General features: G+C 36.4%; 1 protein-coding gene across 2 annotated transcripts; it reads right to left on the bottom strand.

Annotated features, from left to right (window-relative positions):
• Positions 1–5,381: 5,381 nt before the first annotated feature.
• On the bottom strand, positions 5,382–9,756 carry LOC141713245 (putative aminotransferase ACS12). Of its 2 annotated transcripts, XM_074516572.1 has the most exons (4): positions 9,349–9,754; positions 9,154–9,270; positions 6,929–7,089; positions 5,382–6,816 (listed from the first exon to the last, which is right to left on the bottom strand). In XM_074516572.1, the coding sequence occupies exons 1-4, from the start codon at positions 9,631–9,633 to the stop codon at positions 5,952–5,954; spliced, it is 1,428 nt and encodes a 475-aa protein (XP_074372673.1). In that variant the 5' UTR covers positions 9,634–9,754; the 3' UTR covers positions 5,382–5,951. The 2 variants fall into 2 exon arrangements, with proteins under 2 accessions (XP_074372673.1, XP_074372674.1); XM_074516573.1 differs by lacking the exon at positions 9,154–9,270 and having other exon boundaries at positions 9,349–9,756.
• Between the last annotated feature and the right edge of the window lie 11,613 nt (positions 9,757–21,369).

Here is a 21,369-nt window from a genome sequence, read left to right as displayed (position 1 = left end):
TGACCTTCTGCATCTCATCACAACCCAATGCATCAAAAATCTTTTCGAGATGAACAATCCAATTTTCAGCATCAATAGGAGTCGGTGCTGCACTAAAAGAGTCTGGTTTCTGCTTCACAAACCTCTCCAACCATACAAACGGCTCCAGCTGATGGCCCTGACCATTCTGATTTTGATTCCCATTGCCATTCTGATTTCCTTGTCCATTCTGGTTTCTATCGCCATTCTGATTTCTTTGTCCATTCTGGTTTCCATCGCCATTCTGATTTCCTTGTCCATTCTGATTTTCCTCGCCATTCTGATTTCCTTGGTTTGCCAAAGCCTGCTGTACAGCCTGAGCCACTGCTTGCCATATCATCTCAGTAAGCTGAGCGGGGTCAATATGGAAAGGATCACGTCTGGGAGGCATCTACAATATAAGATAGCGAACGAATGAAGATTACGAGAATAAATATGATGAAGCAGTTATAAACAGATTTTAGAATGATGAAGCAGAATTAAATGATAAGGAGCAGAATGAAACAAAATTAAATAGAACACTCATCCTATCATCTACCCAAACTCACAGGTCAACCTAAGTAGGTTTTCTACAAGAAAGAACCTAAGCTCTGATGCCATCTCTGTAACACCCACTTCTTAAAATAGAAGGAGATATTACCTATAATCCATAAACCTGCAAACAGAGCACTAATATATCTCTAAATAAAAATTAAACAGTCTAAAATCTTCAAAATAATATTAAATCTCCAAACTGTCTAAACCAATAATATAAATTCTGAATTCTCTAAATAAATAATTAAGCCCAATTAATGATAAAATTCCGAAATCCTAATCAACGAATTGGGGTAGCTCTCCATCATACAATCCAGATTCCCCTAAGCACCTGCCAGAAAAAGAATACGGCATGAGCCAAACGCCCAGTACGGATTTGGAATACAGTTTACAAAATAAAGAGATCAGAAATAAATAATCTGCAATTTATAATAAATCAACAATTTTTAAAATAAGTAAGGCTGAAGCAACGAGGGGTTAGGATATTTCATACCGAGATCAGAACAGATACAAATACACACACCATAGGGTACCTAATGTGTGCAACAGAATGGATAACGTGTGCGGCATATACAACGTCACCATAAATCAAATCACAAATCAAACTCTGGGTGCACCCACATATCCTGAAACAAATATCAAATGCGCAAAAGCTCCTCCCAAGAGCTAACAGAAGGATACGCCGTGACCAATCACACTGTCACGGAAGTGTCATGTCACTGGTGCCGCAATGATATGGTTGTAGTACCCCTACAGCTGGTTAACTCGGTATACCCTAAATCACACTAATGGTTCAAAATAAATATTCTCGTAAAATTTAAAACTCACCTGAGACAAATGATACAAATTTCCAAAGCAGGTGGGTGTCATAAATAATTTTTAAAAACCGCATAAACATATATCTAAATTTTCAAAATCAAATTTTAAAACAATTTCCGGAAGTTAAAACGACCAAAGCAAATATTAACGATATGAGCAGAAAGTAGAAACGAATCAAATAAATATAATGAAAAAGAGGAGTAGCGCCGAATAAAAAGGGGACAGAATCTGTAACTCAAAAATCACAAACTAAAATTTTAATAAAATCTGTAAACGATCCTCTAAATTCTAGAGCCCCGATCTAAACAACAAATATAGTTTATTATCAGCAACATCCTCTTCTACTATTCGATTTAGTAACCACATTTATTCTATCACAAGTCTTGGCTTAATATTAATTATTAATATAAATATAAATAGCTAAAAGAGTAACACTTGACACTAGGAAACCGCCTGACTTAGTTCTCTGTATTGCATGCGGCAATAAAAATGAGAATATTTATATAAATAATAATGTAACAAATATGTAAAAATGATATTTTTTTAATATCTTGCATTTAAAATTTATATGAAACTAAACAGTAGTAGCCCATGTAAATTCCACACTTATAAACCAAATTAACATTAAAATAAGTTCATCACATTAGTTTATAAATAAGGCATCATAATGTAACTCATAAATTAATATTTTATATACAAAAACATAACTTCAAGCAAAAACAATAAGCATAATTGATTTACTAATTTTACATAACAACAAATAAAAGTGTAAATAATGAGTATATAATATACTAAGTGTGCATAACATAATGACATTAGAATCTCAAACTTGATTTAACCTTTGGTGTTACAAACTCATGAATTTGGCTAGTGTAAAAAAAACAAAAGAAAAATAGAGAGACATTGGGTCACTTTAGTTTATAAAATAATAACATAAACTATACCGATGAGTTAATAACGTGTATGTACTTACTATCAACTAATGACATGCTATTTGACACAACATAAAAAAAATCTATATCCTAATATAATAACATATAACATTACAAATAACAAGTGTATGTGCATGTAACAATACCAAAATAATATTTAATCCACTGTGACAGGTGACATGATCATGATGTGATAAAATACAATATGTAATAACATATGAGGCTTAATACTGCTTCAAATTCAAACCTTGTGTTAACGAATTAACTAGAGTGTTCCCCTGATCTATTAGCTGATTATGGCTCTCTCTTCGGCGGCTACTTTAGGGTTTGTTTTTTTTTCTTTTGTTTTGACTCGTGTTTTTAAATAATGAAGGTGTGTGATTATATATATGCTAGACAAAGTATACTATCACTATTAGAATTAGAATTTAAATAATTAACTAAACATTATTATCACTCCTTTTCCTTTTCTAATTTACTCGATATATTAAATTATTATTCTTATTCCAAAACTAATCCCAAATTTATTATTATTATTATCATTATTATTGTTATTATTATTATTATTATTAAAAGATCTAAAATTCCTATATATTACATCTACCTTCATTCTAATATTTATCTTTGTTTCTTTAAATAACTATTGCACATAAGTGAGAGTGTATTTGGTCTTACTAATGTGTGCCCTTATGCTATTTGTTTTATTCTTTTTCTAATTTATAAGGGAAGACAAATGTATATTTCACCATATTAATCTTTGATAATACCGGAGGAAAATCAAAAAAGCTACGCTTTTATTCGCCCAATTGCAGAAAGATAGTAAGGGCTTGCCCATAATCACCGGAAAAATTGCACATTTTCATTAATCATAGGTGTGAAAAAGTGTGGTTCAATAGGCGGTAGAATATGTGCACGGGAAACTTTAAAATTTTGATTCACAAAATGAATAAATAGAGTTTAATATAATCTTTATTTTCTAGGCCATTTTTTCTACTGAAATTTTTTTTTTAGGTCCATCAAATAAACTAACCGATTGATTGAGGTATATGACTGCATAAAAATTAAGGGAAAAAAATGACTCATTATAAACAATAGTTCATTCCATTAATTTAATCAATGAATCGATGAAGCAAAGCAATCCGTGGGTGCATTGCTCTCAGGAACTCAGACCCGTATATAAGTTGCTGATGCGCATATAACATCCATATCATATTGAGTAATTTTGATTAAAATTTGTCTTGAAAGCTCTTGCGTGGAAACTTAAACTTATGAAACAGATCATCCGGCCTTGATAACCCTCTCTCAGAGTTAGCCAGTTGGCAAAAAATCGGATAAAATAAAATATACAATGATGCTATAAAGGTGTGTAGTAATTGCAAGAAAAGCGCAAGAAATGGCCCCTCAGCCAATTCTTGGGTGCCCACAGCCTTTAATGGCCTCCCAACATACCATAGTCATATGCATGATGCAAGTAGGAGGATTGTTAGGGACATCAACATGCCCACAAATTCTGGGCCTAAGATGAGGCTGTTTATCTATTAGTCGCTGCATTCACTCTCTTTAAGGATAAGTTTTGTAAGATATGTTAGGATTTCAACTCACCATTTCTCATAAGAATTCTTCTTCATCTTCATTCATATTTTTGATATGTTGATTTTCTTAAGTACCAAAAAGGAGTAACCAAAACACCGCGATCTTCGGATGTTTCTTTTGGAAGGCAAATAAAAAGAGTAGAGTATAATACTACTTGATATTTTATGTGATTTATCTAAGTGCTTTTCTTTTCTTAATGACAGCTTCGTCTTCATATATTAGAACTCCAATGGCAAGTTCTGGTAACCTACTAATGATTTGTAATCGCGACTCCAGCCAACATTGGGTATCGAGGGAAGGTGAATTAGTTACAAGAACATGAAACCACCCTTGAATGTTTCTGAGTATTTGTTTTAGTTGCAAGCTAGTTTATAAGAGCAGGTCTGCCTAATATCCTTCAACATAACATTAGTGCAGTTGGTTGTAACTAACAAATGGCAAGATTTCTAATCCACTAATACCACTACGGCTTTGTATATATGCACAGCACGAATATGTATATGTACCGTACAAGCTGAAAAATCGAATTTACTCTGCAGTACACCAGTAAACCAGTATTTTTCCCACAAGTTTAAACCGGCAGCGAATAAAACAGCCAGCTTCCATTCCATCTATTTGGGAAGTAAAACCAGGTTATCCTAAAAAGGACTGGAAGCATATCCGCTCTATTACGCCAGCTAATCCAATTTCCCTGCCTCCAGTCAAGCTAATTAGCTCAAATCCATTCCAATGGGAAGAAATGAGTCAAATGACAGAAAAACCTCTTCGTTGCTTCCCAGATGAAATGCCCAGAGGCAGGTCCATTACTATTCTTACTGCCTCCCGCCTAATCTAGTTGAATCTAAATCAGCTACACCAACAGTTTACTCCAAAAATATTTGGGATGATGCAGATGATGATGGATGTGACACTGATCTAGTTGAATCTAAATCACCTACACCAACAGTGTACTCTAAAAATATTTGGGATGATGCAGATGATAAAGGATTTGACGGTAATGATGAAAAAGATGAAATAATTGATTCATACCTTGATGCATGGGGTTTTGAAAGAGATGCGCAATCGATCAGCACAGCTCCATCGCTTTTAGCCAATCGACTAATTCCAAGTTCAGTAATATCTAATGCTGTTCCGGTGGAAGAGACTGATCTGACGGGTAGGAACTATCTACAGCTACAAAAAGCAATCCGTTCAGTACAAGCAGCTATGCAACGGGGAACACCAGCCTAGCTGATGCGCCAATTTTGGAACGTCTCTTTCCATTATTATTGTGAAGTCGAGTTTCCTGGAAAAGCTTGGATCTGAAAATGGTAATACTACCCCATGGACACTGCCAAGCACAGTACCAGGCACGGATCCAGAACTTGTTAGTGACAACAATCTTGTAGTGAAGAGGCCAATAACTCTTGGAGAGCAAATATTAATTAGTCGAAGAAGAAGCTACCACAGGAAAGTTACTAATGCAGGACCGGTATCACTCCTTGGTAAAATCACAAATCTAATTTTCTTGGCAATGACATAATCTCACTTTTAATTACTTTAAATATTACAGTAATACCAATTACCAAAAGCATAATGTATTGATGACTCTTTTCAACAACAAAAACTGACTCGTAACCTATCAGGTTCTTTGTACATTATAATGACACTAATAAAAAATAAAACAAAAGAACCTTGGCTGTTTCTCTACAATATCTACAAGGACATAATCTTGCCTGAATATCTCGCTCACAGGAATTTACGAAGAAAAGCGTATAGCATGGTCGGAAGTGTCAACAAGATGAAAAAAGTGGAAGAAGCACCTACAACTGAGACCAAGTTAGGAAAGTCCCTTTGGAATGTTCTGCTAAATGTCTCCTTCAGACTGCAGCACATTATTTTTATTTCATTTCATTTTACGGATCATATGTCAATAATACGAACTTTCAGAATGCAATTATGCTCTGAATAAACATTGAGATGCTCCTCCACTTCCAAACAATATCACGCGTATGTGATCTTTCTAGATACCATAATAAGGGGCCATTATCAAGCCAACGATGATCCTGAATACAATCATGGCATTTTGGTCTGAGATGCGCATAATTGAGTAATTTTCCGAATCCTGCCCATAACAATAGGAATATCATTTTCTTGTAACGTAGTGAAACAACACCTAAACCATCCAGGTTCAATGCAATGGCAGGCTAATCCTGGAGTTATATTTATCTTAGCAATATTTATGAATTTATGCCAAAGGGCAAGTTCTCCTTTCTCATCACATGGATCGATATATCCACTCATATCGACCCAACAGTACAATCCTCCGCTGCTCATTGTGCACTCAATCCCCAATTGTTTCAATCCTTCCACAAAAAGATCGTACATTTTTGTCAGCCTCTCTTGATTAATCCTAATATATTGTTGGATGAACCTTTTGTCTGAAAGCATTGAAATTAAGAGCTTCTGAGTTGGAGTTGATATTGAACAAAATCTAGTCAACTTTTTAGAAGCTGCCAAAACATTTTCATTGCAGGAATATATGGCACCTACTCTGTAGCCGGGAAGAGACAAGTCTTTGGACAACCCATATATTATATGGACCCTATCCCTGTCAGAATCTTCTGACTGCAGAATTTTGGCCATGCTTACAAACTCTTCATTTTTGTAAATAGACCCAGCAAATACCTCATCTGATATAATATGAATATTCTTCTCTTTGGCAAATGTTAAGAGATCGTAGAGCAACTCTCTGTTTAGTATGTTACCAACGGGGTTCGAAGGGTTTGATATCAAAACTCCATGAACCTTTTTCCCTTGTTTTCTTGCCTGATTAAATGCTTGATCAAGAGTGGTTCTACTAAAAGTAAAGCCATCAGAGCTACTACAGTGAACAGGAATCAGCTCCACTCCTGTCCGATATGTAACATCCCTATCAAACCTGTGGATAGTATTCTATATTAAAACTCATTATTTACAATAATAAATAAGAGAACTCACACCAAGTAACACAAGGAAAATGACTGCTCAATATTGTATATAAAGGTGATGACCCAGGGTAATATGGTGCTGGAATGAGAAATGCATCTCCGTGGTCAGCTAAACAGAAGCAGAGTATTTCCACGGCAGGGGTTGCACCGGATGTTAGCACCAGTTGAGATGGGTTTAATGATAGTGTTCCTCTCATCACCTCAGAAATAAAAGCCGACATTGCCTACACTTACAAAAAAAATGAACCTTCAATAGTAACAACTAATATAATCTCAAGGAAGTTTCAACAGTGTAAAGGGTATCATGAACCAATGAATCAACATTATAAATGCCACAACTTATGATATTTGTTTAAATGAAGTGAACATAAATTACATTAAAATTTATGATCAAAACTGAGAAATAGGTCTGCAAATGAACAGCGTTGTTCGTGAACTAAACTCGGGATCGGCTCGTTTACGTGAACTCGGTTCAGCTCGTTTCCTTAAACGAGCCGGTCTTGAACATGAAAATGATCTCGGATAAGTAAACGAGCCGAGCCGAGCTTTTTGTCTGTTCAGCTCGGACTCGATAATTCGACTCGGCTCTGATAAAGTTTATATATATTACAAATAATTAATTATTACTAATCACTTAAATATTTTTATAAGTGCATTTTTCATCATTTATTAATAATTTAATTATTTTAGAAATTTTGTTATTTTTTTAAATTTAAACGCTTCGTCTTTTCGTAAGGAAACTAACATTGTTATCATGGTATATCAATTCCTCACATTTTCATAAATATCATTAAATAACTTGTAATTTACATAAACCAAATTTAAGTAAAATATCAAATCATAATAAAATTTTGACACCAACAGTTTAAAAATTAATATACGATTTTTAAAGTTACGAATGTCTCAATAATTTTAAATAAAATTGGATATGCTCTTAAAACTGGTCGTGAAAAATAAAATGACATAGATTAAGAAACTAAGTGTAGAGTGTGAGTATGCGTATATAATTGTAAGATAAGACTTGTTTGATATCGATACAACTTGTAAAATTTATAAATTATACTTTAAAGTGGTTCGATTGAAAAATAGATGCGAACTATTAGTGAACAACTCGACTCGGCTCGAGTTCGGCTCAGTTCGGTTGTTCGTGAACAAACTCGTGTTCGACTCAGATTGGGCTCAGTTATAAACGAGCCGAGCTTAACATAACTTTCAGCTTGGTTATTAAAATCGGCTCGGCTCGGCTCGTTTTAAAAAAATTAAGCTCGGCTCGACTCGTTTTAAAAAAAATTAAACTTGACTCGGCTCTGTTCGTTTTCCGCGCTACTGAGAAATAACAAAAATTTAGGTAACCCAAATTAATTCTTCAAAAAACTTCACAAATGTCATGTATCTCGCTATAATTAGTTGTAAAAATAATAGATGAGATTGCTTGTAAAAATAATAAATGAGATGGACTCCAGACTTCCCATCATCCACATCAATTACAAGTCTGTTTGGTTAGGCTTAAGGAATTTTCTTATGACTTAAAGTTGCTCAAAGTGGAAAGTTAAAAGTCAAATTTTTATGTTTGGGTAATTTAATATTTTTTGGGTAATTTAATATTTTGTATAACTTGTGAGTTATTAAAAAGAAAATAATAATAATAATTTATAATAATAATAATAATAATTTATATAAATAAAAAGAATTAAATGAGTTGAAGAAAGTACCTCTTATGAACTTTTGGCTTTAAGCTTTTTTTCTAACTTTAAATCACTTTTTAATTTATCAAGGAAAAGACACTTAAACGGGATTAAAGGCCCAGCAAAACACCCTCTAGGATGTTGTATTTGGTTGGGGTGAATGAAATGTAATGAGATTTTAAGTGAAAAATGATTATATTTTCTAAAATATTTATTCTTTCGCCCATTCCATTCCTAACCACCTACATTATAATTAAACACCCCCAAATTGAGATGGAATGATTCATTCCTTCATAACCTCATTTGCTTCACAATTCTTATCCATTCTTAACAATTTTGTCCATCTAATTTTTTTTTCAAATCTTCCCTCCAACTCCCATTTATTTCCACATCTATATGATGTGGTCGACTTCTTATCTGACCACATCATATGGGAGAGTATTTTGAGAACAATTTTTTGGTTCATTAGCATTACTCGAGAAATTATTTAGTTGAACAATGAACATATACTAATAAACAAGGTGTTTATGTGTAAATGCACATATATATGTATATATATACATATATATATATATATGTGTGTATATATATATATAATATTACCAGTTTCATATCTATTAATCCATCAAAAGGCTGGTAGGTTGCAAGAGCGCTGACAGTGAAGCCTCCAGAATGATTTGAATTTTGAAGAAGCCAAGACTCAATCAAATCCAATGACAACTATAAACACATTATAAATCTCAAAATAATAAAAATGAAAACAGAGTATGATTTTATATACAAGAAATGAATACATACCCTATTTTCAGCAATTCCGAGATCAATGATTCCATTTGGATTGTGAAGATTGTGATACGGGTCGGAGCGTGCCATATCCATTCCAATGTAATAAGGAGAGTGACTGGGCTTAGCAATTGGGGTGGCCCTGGATGACAACTTTGGCGATGAAGAAGAAGAAGAAGAACGGTGTCGTTTGAGGTGAAGCTGAAGTAAGTAGAAGAGAGCACAAGGTAGAACTGAGCCTAGTATTAAACCACCGCGTCCATGAACTATTAGTCGCTGTAATGGTACAATCAATCTCATGATTATTTCCAAGGTGATTTTCAAAGTACAAATCAGAAAAGTACGGTAGACTATACAATACACAAGTGTGTCAGTGTTGTGTTTTAGATGCTGTTTTGTATTGGAAAATGTTCGGGGTACTGAGTTCTTTACAAAATTTTGTACGTATGGTAAATTTTAATTGGGACGAGACTCGTGCATTTACATTAGGAAAATGCTAGACCCCAAATTTTTATCCCCAAATTTTTTCTAAATCTAATATGTCACATTAATAGTTGGTAACATTCCAAATAATAAAATGGGACCTCGCGTGCATTAATATGCGTCCACAGATTAAAATAAGTCATGTGTCAACCACGTCATTTCGTAAAATTTTTGGGGAAGATATTTGGGTAGAGGTGTTCATCAAACCGCACAAACCGCCTGCACCGCACCGCACAGCACCGCTCCGCGTGGTTTAAACTTTTCGTGGTGCGGTCGTGGTTTGTATTTTTGTCAAACCGCGTGGTTCGGTACGGTTTGCGGTTTGGGACTTTGCTCCCGTGGTTCAAACCGCACCGCACCGCATATTATTATAATATATAATACTCTTGTACCTTTATAATATATAAATTAATATTATTATTGTCCCTTTATAATATAAACAAATATATATAATAAGCATTTATATAGCAATGTTGTAGCTTACAGCTTACAGTGAATGGTTGGATGCTACCGTTTATTGTTTTTTTGTCGATGACTAATATAATTTGAAATTTTATCTAATGTATACCAAACAAAATTAAAAATTGTAGTTTATGGTTCAGATGTACTAAAATTGTATTTTGAAGTAATACTATCAACTTGAAACTTATTTATTAATTTATTTATTAATGTATTGAAAATTGTAAATCACCCGCATTAAATTTTATTATTTTCTTAAAGCGCTCAAACTACTTAAACCGCTTAAACCGCACCGCACCGCACCGCACCACATTTTCGTGGTGTGGTTTGTGCGGCTTAAGATATACGCGGTGCGGTTGCGGTTTGAGAATTTGGACAAACCGCACACGCGGTTTGGTTTGCGGTTTTGGTCCAAACCGCACCGCGAACACCCCTATATTTGGATAACATATCACTACTCTTTACATAAATAACACCAATTAAAACAGCCCACATCAAAGTGTCATGTCATTCTGTACAGTTTTTTTTATAAAATTTTGTACACCTAGCACTTCTATCTTATAACACTACTCTTTTGTATTTCAAGGAGGTTCCTTCTTCAGGGAGATAACCCACAAGTCAACAACTACTCTACTCCGATAATTGTGATGGATATTTCCAATCGGTCGAATTTTTTGGATTCCGGAGCTCCGCACCCAATCCTCGTAAACTTGATTTGTTAAAATTTAATAATATATTATTGTTAGATTTAAAAGTATGAATACTGTTATACCCAAAATTTGGCATTGGATTGACTCGGGTCAAATGCGGATTAAGTACAGTCAAAACCGGTATTATTTTGTAGAAAGTAAGGACGCATCCAAGCACTGAGGACGCGCCTACTTGTGAGAAGATGTTTTATGATCTAGTAATGGCAGAGAATGGGAGTGCATGGTCAGGGAAGGACGCACCCAAGCTATGTGGACGCTGTCAGCCATGGTGAAAGTACTTGGCAAATGTGGTCTTGTGACAATAGACGCTAGAGGACGTGCCTGTCTTGATCAAGACGCGCCCTAAGTAGTGGAATGCTGTGCGTGACAGTTTTTGAGGAGACAATACAAGTTTCATAAAGGTGAGGGCACGCCCAGGGTCTTAGGACGTGTCATGTGCTTGGTCTATGTATTCTTAATGGTGACTTCAGGATAAAGTTTGCATAGAGAGGAACAATGGAGATTGTTTTTACTAACGTATTTGTTCCAGGTACTCTTTGAAGAATTCCCTCCTTGAGACGGTCAAGGAGGGGGATGTCCGTAAAAATGCTTGAACGCCTTCAGGGGTATGCCTGATGATTGAAGGCCTCCTCCTGTATTCAACGGGTGTCCTTGTTGGAGATGCAGGGTTAACATTGGTGTATGCTTTGGGAACTATGTTCTTGTATTCAATGGGTGTCCTCGTTGGAGAACTTTGGAGTCATCCTGCACTTTACACCCAAGAGCTTGGGATCACCTGTCCTACTATCTGGTGGGTTATCCTCATTCGGGGGACAGGGATACGTCCGGCACTTGGGGTGAACCATGGTTATACCTGCGTCCGTAAATTAAGGGAGATAGCTGTAGCGGAGTGTTATCCTTGCGCAGGGAGATGCACTATCCGTCAAGTCCTGCGATTAAGGACGAGCCTTGGGCCTTCGCGGTTGGGCCTCATAGTTGGATATTCCTAAAGCTAGCGGAAGACGGACTTTGGATGGGCTTCTACCAGGCCTAGGAATAAGAAATCTAAGTCCATTAGATTTCTTGTTCCACAAGAACTGCGTCAGGCTTGATCCCTATATAAAGGGTACGTAGGCACATTGAGAGGGTAAGAAGTTGAGAGCTGATAAGAGAGCCACCACTTACTCTGATCAATCTCGGCCTAAAACAACCATCAACCACCACACACCGCTTGATTTTCCGGCGAAGAACCACCGTCATAGATCTTAATTCCGGCGAGAACCTCAATCTTTGTTGTTACCAAATTCCTCCGTCAACAAATTGGCGCTAGAAGGAGGGGTGCTGATTAAGATCGTAATCATGGGAGGAAAAGATGTCTTACAATTATGATGGAAGTTCTTACGATGGAAGTGACAACAGATCTGAAGGAGAAGGCGAGGGAGGCTATACTCGTCACGAACCCTACGTGCCCAGAAATATGGCAGATCCACCAAGATCTCCGGATGTTGGAGGAACACCCCCAGTTCTCATCAACAACGCTGATATCTTGGAGCAGTTGTATCGCATGGGGGATACTCTTAACAATTTTCATTCAAGGTTGAACACGGTGGATTGTCGTAGGACGAGGAGGGGTCGTCATCTTCCCCATCGCGGCCACGCCGTGGGGAAGGCGCCCGTAGTCGAAGGAGATGCTCAGGTCAGCGGGGAAAACCCGCGGATCACTCCACGGCGCCTGGAATATTCTGATGATGTAAAACCTATTGTGGAGCTTGTTGATGAGGACACTGACGGTAGAGAGAGCCCTCGTCTTGCCAATCAGGTCGTGCCACTCCCTCATAGGTCTGGACGTACGATGGACGAGCGTCGTCGTGCGGAAAATACTCAGAATCAAGATGGGGAAGGAAGAGATTTTTCCGCCTTAAAAAGAAGGCCTGGCATAAGGTTGGAGTATGATGATTTGAGAATGCTACTGGTAGAATGGAAAAAGAAAGGAAACGCTGGAGAAGCGAGGCCCCGTGACACAGCGTGTGTGCCCCCTACATACCAAAGGGATGATAGGGTGCGGCACCGCGAACACGAGCGTGCCCCTCCGCGAGGAAGGTTCGGGAATTATTACCAGGGCTATCAAAGGAATGGGCGAGGAAGGATGGGATACCAACATGGAAGAGTACCCTACAATGGTAGGAGAGATGGCGTGATCTCCAATGAAGAAGCTCATGTCGTTGTTCCTGTAGCTTCCCACAGTGCTACGGGCAGTGCTTCCAGGACGCGTCCTCATAACCGGGACGGCGTGCGAATTCAAGAAAGGTTGCAGAATAATGAGGAAGTACCGCGACGCGGCCCGGAGGAACCCCGCGTGTGGGATAATGTTCAAAATCAAGATGATAACATACCGCAGCCGCAGCCTATCGGCGAGGGGCGGCGAGATCCACCGCTACACCCAGGGTGTAATCAAGGGGAACCGCAACAAGTCGCGGAGCAACCCCAACAGCCTAATGTTCAAACCATTTCTAGTGTAGGGACGTTTAATGTGAACGATCTTAAGAGGCTGCTCAACCATCTTGAAGGAGGAAGAGTAACGGCAACTTGCGCAAGCTCCTTCTCCTTTTATCGCTAGTTGTGAGGGAGGCGCAATTACCGGCAGGATACAGGAACACAACTAATGACTTACATTTTCATGGGAACTCTGACCCTGTGGAGTTTCTGGGGCGTTTCAACATTGAGATGGATGTATACCAAGTACCTGATTTGGCTCGATGCCGTCTCCTGGCGGCCACCTTTAGAGAAGGCGCTCAGCAATGGTTCCAGAAACTTGGTCCAGGTGTGATCACATCCTGAGAGTAGATGAAAACCTTGTTTCTAACTCAGTTTCAAGCTGCAGTGAAGTATACACCGCCATTTACCACTGCTGGCCAATGTGAAACAGAAAGAGGGGGAAAGCTTGACCTCATACTTTAAGAGGTTCAATGCAGAGTCAACTTCGGTAAGGGGCGCAACTGATGAAACACTGAAAATACTTCTTATAGCTGGTCTGTGTGTGGGAACAGATTTGTAATGCCCCCAAATCAGGGGTCAGGAATCTGGGTCGTCACGCCATCCTTCACTCATGTGTAACCTGTATTGATTCAATAATCCAACAGACCCCAATCTCATGCACACACACACAAGTTATAGCCTTAGAAATGATGTACAAAATGTAATCTTCTTTTATTACACTCAATGTACTTTACAGGATCTCAAACAATTATTCATAACCTCTACATGAAGTTACAATAATTACGACTAATATCTTATACCTATTTGATATTCTGGCCCACCTGAGACAAAGCTGCCAGGGATTCTCCCCATGACTGTAAACGACTAAGTCCCACACCGGCATACTGGTTATCTGTTGTGTTGTGTCATTTAAAAGAAAGCAAGAGTGAGTTATAATGCCCAGCATAATAATGTACAGTATGAAATGACTGTATGATAAACTCAAGTAAAACGTCATATATGATAAATACGTTTTCTTCAAAAATAGTTTTCCTTGGTGATACACGCCTTCTTATGAAAACAATCATTTAGTGGATTTTATTAACCTGCGAATACCTTAATAGTAAACCCAGCACCTAGGCTTGGGTTACGGTATTGCATCACAATTCCAATTGGAAGAATATGACACTCGTTGGAGCCACCGCATACGATGATCAGTCGTAATACGATAATAGTAACCTTTTCTACTAGTAGAAGGACGACACCTTCGTATCCCGGTTATCACCCTTGCCGCACTCGGGCTACGTGTCCCATTTTTGGGTATACACATATTTCACAAGTTTCTGAGTACACAGAGTACCTTCGCCTGCGGTACCTTTGGTAGTCCATCTAGCACACATAGTACTAGAGTCTACCCCTCCCTTATCCTTTTAAAAGAATTCTATCATATCTCGAGAACTCGAACCACATCGAAGTTCCCCAAGCGTTTTGCTTGTTGATAGAAACAACTTATCTTACTAGGCTATAAATAAATAAATATATATATATACATACGTACTTCCGAAATTTTCGGAGGAAGTACTAAGGATGTGAGTTGACCGTTGTCAACAGATAATTAAATAAGGGGGAAAAGTTTCTTCTTGAAACTATATTCAAAATATTAAATAAGTCAGGATAATATTCTCCAACGATTTGAAATTATTCGAATGACTTTCGAAAATCAGAAAGTAATTTAAATCCGGTTCTATGATTTTTAAATCCTAAATAAACCCCTTAATAAATAGTAAATAATTAAATGACAATCGATAAATAATTAAACCTAGAATGAGTTTACTTGAAAAGAATATTTGAAATAATATTCCTCAACTAATTTATATTTAAGTAATATAATAATCTTTAATATTTAATCGAGTCTGAAATAAATATTCACTGGAGAATACTTCTCTCATAATAAATGAATAGTAAATAGATATTTATTATTCGAACGATAAAGTATAGTTGAGGAAATGCGATCTTTGGAAATCGTTTTAATAAAAGTTCGAGGTGTTTAGTATTTCGTAAATGGACGTAGAGTCCCTTGAAACGTAACTACTATGGACTTTAATCGTCCTATAAATATCACTGGAATGATTCCTGAGTTTTTATTTTATAAAAACAAAACTGACCAACTCTCGGTCTTACAACTTATACATCACGCTCTACTATAGCGCTAATATTCATAAATAAGCACATTCGGAATACTTCCGGGTTTTCATCAATTTTTACTGACCGATCCTCGATCTAAAATACATACACGCCACGCTACTCGCTAGCGTTAAAGTTCTCAACTATAAACTCCTCTGGGATACCTCCGGGTTTTTATAAGCTTACACCGACCGACTCTCGATCTAAATATAACATTTCGAACTCGGTATGAACATATACCAGAAATTATCAACAATTGAGTAATGTAATACATCTCAAACTTCGTAAAACAGTTTAAAGCAATCTCATGCATATATCACAGTTTTGTAAAATATTCAAAAACACAACAGTTCTTAAAAGGTATGGTTTGAAAACTTGCCTGGGTATCTTGACGTGAAGGATGCTCTAGGTTCTGCTCGGAAATCTATAGTCATAATCACAAGTCGTTTTGGTAGGTCCCGTTCTAATTTACGGCTACCCGCACTCATGCGCTAATCTTTATGCACCCTATCAACTTATATTACCCTTATTATTTCTTTAAGTCCTTATTTACATTATGGTCGCTTCCTTTTTCAAATTATCTTAAGTCCATTTTCATTTTCGTCGTCGGCTCCGCTTATGGATTCTACGGTTTCTAATCGCGCTGTTTCGGCTCCGATATTTTTATAAAATTGAAAAATCATTATTTTCACTTGAACTCTTTATGGCAGTTAGGAAACTCAATTTACTACTCTTTGTAAAATTTTCATGATTTATGAACATTTTAAAGTCAATCCTTTATATTTTCGAAGTTCGTAATTTGTAGCAGTTTTTGTCGCGTAATTTACTTTTAGTAAAATGGCCATAACTTTTGATCCGTAAATCGGAATCAAGCGATTCAAGCGCCTAAACGATCCTTATAATATTGTCTATCATAATCAAGGGTTACGTTTCAAGTTACTACATTTTACATCTTCGGGACTTTCTGCAGAATCTTAAAGTTACGTTTTGTTCGTTTTAACGAGATTACGGTTATGATCGGAGTTTCGTTTATGCCTTAAATCATTATACTACCACCAAAAATAAACATATCATCATCAACACACTAACTCCTCTCAAGAACATCATGTTATTGAGGCAATAACAATCAACCTTAAATCTATCTAGCTAAACATCAAGGTTACAACAATACTCCCACCAAAACTATGTTTATAACTACATACTAAAAGGATCTTGAACTTAAATCTTAAATAAAGCTGGGTAAAAGATTTTTACCTTTCTTGAAAGCTTGAGATGTGTTCTTCAGGATGGTGGAGTCTTGGGAGTGCTTGGTATGGTCTTTGGAACCTAAAACCACCATTGAAATCAAGAAACCAAAGAAAAGTTACTATTCATATTATTCATTCTCAACTTTCTTGATTTTATTTCACCCATTAAACCTTGATAAAAAGAGATCAAAGAATTATATTACCTTAGTTTGGTTGTTAGGAAGCTTGAGAATTAATGGGAGGATTTAACCATGGCTAGAACTTGAGGTTTTGAATTTGATTTCTTGGCTTGAAGATGAAGGGCCGAATGAAGCTTGATGAAGAAGGGGGAGAGAGTTTTTATGCTTGCTCCTTGGTTGCTTCTAGGAAATGATGTTGGTGATATCTTATATTGATTTGATATTCTATAGTGTAGGATCCTAGGTTTATTCTTGTTGCCAAATCCATGGACAAATCTAAGTAGCTTCCTAGTTTACAAGCTAATTAGCTACTTGTTTTAGCTTCCTTAGCACACTATTTGATTACCCTTGGTTGATCATCCTATATATAGCTCACTATTTGATAAATTAATCATGGTTACTTTCTTACCATGGTTAGTTAGTGCATTATGTTTATTTAATTGTTTGCGCGTTCGCTCGGTCGCTTAAACGTTTTCGTAATACTTCCTCGTAAATGGTTCGCGATGTAATTCCTTTCGTATTTATTCCTTATATTTTGAATTATCATACTTGGATATAAATCCGTAGGATTTTAATCTTATAATTATATTGTGATTCCCGTAATCCTCGATGAGTCGTAAATATGGTCATTTTTCAAAGTTCGTTTTCTTCGAAAACTAATAGTGTTTACATACATTCATTTGGTATGTATAATCATAATATCAACTACGAATCTCATTTTCTCATGCACAACATAGTGTGGGCTAAAAAGTTTTTTCTCGTCTGTCAGGGTTACTATTCATTTAGTGTTTTACATGATTTCAAAAATTCAAGTTATTATATTACTATCCATAATGGTCTGTTACCGATGTCAAAAATTTGGGTTCTTACAGTCTTCCCCCCTTAAAAGGATTCCATCCCGGAATCATTTCATAAATAGGTAGGGATATGCTTCTTGCATGACAACCTTGAGTTCTCACGTTGACCTAGTAGTATTTGATCTCTTCATAAAATTTCCACTCATCCGGGCAATATATTTACGAGTACTCGTCCTTGTAGTCTTATGACCTTTACACGTTACTCGACATACGCTAAGTCTGACTACGAGTTTATTAGCTCATTTTCAATCATATGTTTGGATTTGACGGTTAAATTTCCTAACCTTGATTCGTGGTATTCGTTATAACTTGGCGAACGTTCGACGATGGTGCTACTTTATAAGTCAACTTTCTTGGTCCTTTAATTCTCCAACTGGTCCAATAAATCTTGGGTTCAACATTACTTTCCCTTTCGAATCTCATCACTCCCTCCTCGGGAGGTACTCTCAACAATACCTAGTCGGTTAATTCGTACTTTCCGTCTTCATAGTTCTGGTCCGTATATCTCTATTGTTCATTCTAGGCTGCCACTAGCCGGGTTCTGATAAGTTCTAGGAATTCCTTTGGTCTATTGACTCAACTATGGTCCAGTATCCTCCGCTAACCAATTTCTTCCCAACCTAAGAGAGAACGATTCTTTCTTCTGTAAAAAGCTTAGTAGCCATTCCAATGCTCGCATGATAACTCGTTATTATCGGTAATTCGATTAACGTCAACTGGTCACTTCATCTCCCTTAAAAATTGATAACATGGACGATTAGCGCATCTTCTAGTATTTGGAATCATCCTTCAACTTATTCGTTTCTCCCCTTACATTGTTCCTACTAGTGATAGAGTTTCATTCCTTAACAGTTTTCTCATTTTGGCGCATCATCTCTGTCGATTAATTCATATAAGAAATTCTCGTCGCATTTCCACACGCTCGTCTCATGTTACACGCTTAGCGTCAGATTTAACATTTCTTCCTGTAGTAACGTAAGGCTCGTCGTCGTCCTGTTGCCATCTTGAAGGAAGCACTATTTCATACGCAATTGATTGACACGTTTTAGGATCGTGGAACGTTCATCTTCCGTCATCGGTCGGACTTCTTTAATCATTCCCCGTATAATATCTATAGTACTTGTTATTCTTGCTAGTGCCTTGAACGTATTCACGTTTATTGGTACCTGCTACCAGTGGCCTTTATAGGGCATGTACAATCTTCTTTGCCTTCTATCAGCTCTGATAATAATATCCTTCATTCTTTCACGTTGTCCTTCATAAGGGATATCGGCAACTATTTTTCGTATGCTCGCGTGGTAAGTACATCTACACGAATTTTCTGTCAATGACAGGCGATTCCCCTAACCGTTCCAATTAAAAGGTAAGTCGCTAGATGTATCTTCAATGGCCCGGATAGTCCTCTCATTCTACTTGTCGATTTGAGAACTCTAAGTCATGCCTCTGTTCGTCTTTTTTTTTTTGCAAAATATCTTGGGAAATAATTCAGTTGTGAAATTAATTCTTTGGTCCTTGTGTGGCACAATATCACGGGGTCTCTCTATCACCAATTATCTCTTCCATGTTCATAAAATTTTTATAGAGCGTAAATCTATCATTTGCATAATAAAATAAGCGGTCTTATTGAACCTATTACTCAAAATCCTAAAATAGCACGACGGCTTACTTGGTTCTTGATAGTCCTCCTCCAGAATTTATTATAATAAACTCTTACTCCCATATGGGTCATTTACAAGTCGCAATCGCCAAAATTTTAATCTTCACCTTTCTGTTTTCATTTTCAACCATGTCGACTACTCACTTGCCTACTCAATGACATCCCTTTTCATATCCGGTCATGACTAGTATCCTCTTAAGTTTCTAGTTGTATTTAATCCTTCCCGTCACGTTATTAAGGTTCTCTTCACATTGCCTTACTTCAAATTCATTCGTGCGATCCTCCTCATTAGTTATTCAGAGATTTGTCATCCTCAATATATCTTTTCCTACTTAAAATGTCGTCCACCACATTGGCCTTCCCTTGATGATAATAGATTTCTCAATCATAGCCTTTGATCAATTTGACTATAGCCTCTATCTCGTGTTTAGTGTAAGAAAAAAAAATTCCAAAATTTTCTCATAAGTAAACTCCTTGTCCCTTTCCGTGCGAACCTTATCGCAATTATTCTAGATCAATATTAGGACGCCTTATGTCACGGTCCTTAAGCTGCGTAGACATATCATTAGACTTCACTCAACATCCTATTTTTATCGTCGAGTATTTCTAGCATGGGATTGCTACTAACCTTACCTTCACCTTTTGAAAATCTTATTCCTCAAATTCATACATGCTTGGTCTTTCCCGAATTTATTAGCACCTATCCCGATAATGTTTTATAGAAGTGTACCTCACTAATCACGTTGTATCCCTATTTTCGTTCTTCTATAACCATATTAAAGATACTTATGATAATAGCTAAACATGGTATTCTTTTTTTAAAACAACTTACTCATCACGATGCTCTGATTGCACCATCATAGCACTAAGCTTTCAGTCTCATATTACAACAATCGGTTCTCAACTATACCTCTCTTTGTTGGGAAGGCAATTAGCCTTGGAAAAATGATTTTCACGATATCGGTGAAATTCAGACAATCTTAACAAGATTTCAAAATCTAACATCTGAACAAATAATGAGCTCTGAAGAAAAGAGTCGCAACACTCAGAAGATTTATAACTTGGAAGGAAGAATATAACAAGGATTATCCTTCCATGTCCTTAAAATTTTACATTGTGATATTATGGAGAATATCCATTGAAAGCAATGATTGCTGAATAATAACATCATACGAATGATACTTGTAAGATTTTCCCATTGAAAGAATACTTTTCTTCCCGAATAATGAAAGAAATATCGAATAACATCCTCAACCAAAGGTTAACCATTGAGGTCTCAAAGAGGTGCTATTTTGAAAGAAGGAATTTTATCCAATGATTAATAAATAAGGAAGTATATTGTTCTTCAATCACTTTGTAATTTTAATTGGATATTCATTATACAAACGAAAGAATAAAATATTTCATGAACAATCTATTTCATAAAACTGAATATGAATTCTCGTTTGAGTGGGCGACCTAGTTAGGTCTCAATTAAATCATTCTTTGAAAATTTCATCAACAATTAAATCTGGCATATATAATGCACTATGGAATAATTAAAATTTTATTGGAAGTGGAACTAGCAAAATAATAACTAGTCCATATCAAGCAATATTATCAACCGGCTAAGAAAATGGCCAGCACAAATGGTTTGACCCATAGCAACTAGCTAGGATGATTAGCTAGAATTTCGTTGTATTAATTAAAATTTTGACTAGTTAGGACAATTAACTAGTCATTCATGAGAACATATGCAACTAGGCATATTTCAGTTTGTTTGTAAAAAAATCTCAACATCGTAACCACTAAAGAAATTATGGCTAC

Source organism: Apium graveolens, chromosome 3 (assembly GCF_009905375.1).
Source record: "Apium graveolens cultivar Ventura chromosome 3, ASM990537v1, whole genome shotgun sequence".
Taxonomy (NCBI): Eukaryota; Viridiplantae; Streptophyta; class Magnoliopsida; order Apiales; family Apiaceae; genus Apium; species Apium graveolens.
The sequence above is the reverse complement of the archived record's forward strand: the minus strand, read 5'-3'. Positions and strand labels throughout refer to the sequence as shown.

Bases quoted from the DNA above. Each gene is read 5' to 3' on its own strand.
- LOC141713245 (XM_074516572.1), bottom strand. From the start codon at position 9,633: ATGAGATTGATTGTACCATTACAGCGACTAATAGTTCATGGACGCGGT. The intron at 9,271-9,348 runs GTATGTATTCAT...ATGTGTTTATAG, and splicing joins TCGGAATTGCTGAAAATAGG to TTGTCATTGGATTTGATTGA. The intron at 7,090-9,153 runs GTAATATTATAT...TTGTAAGTGTAG, and splicing joins GATTAATAGATATGAAACTG to GCAATGTCGGCTTTTATTTC.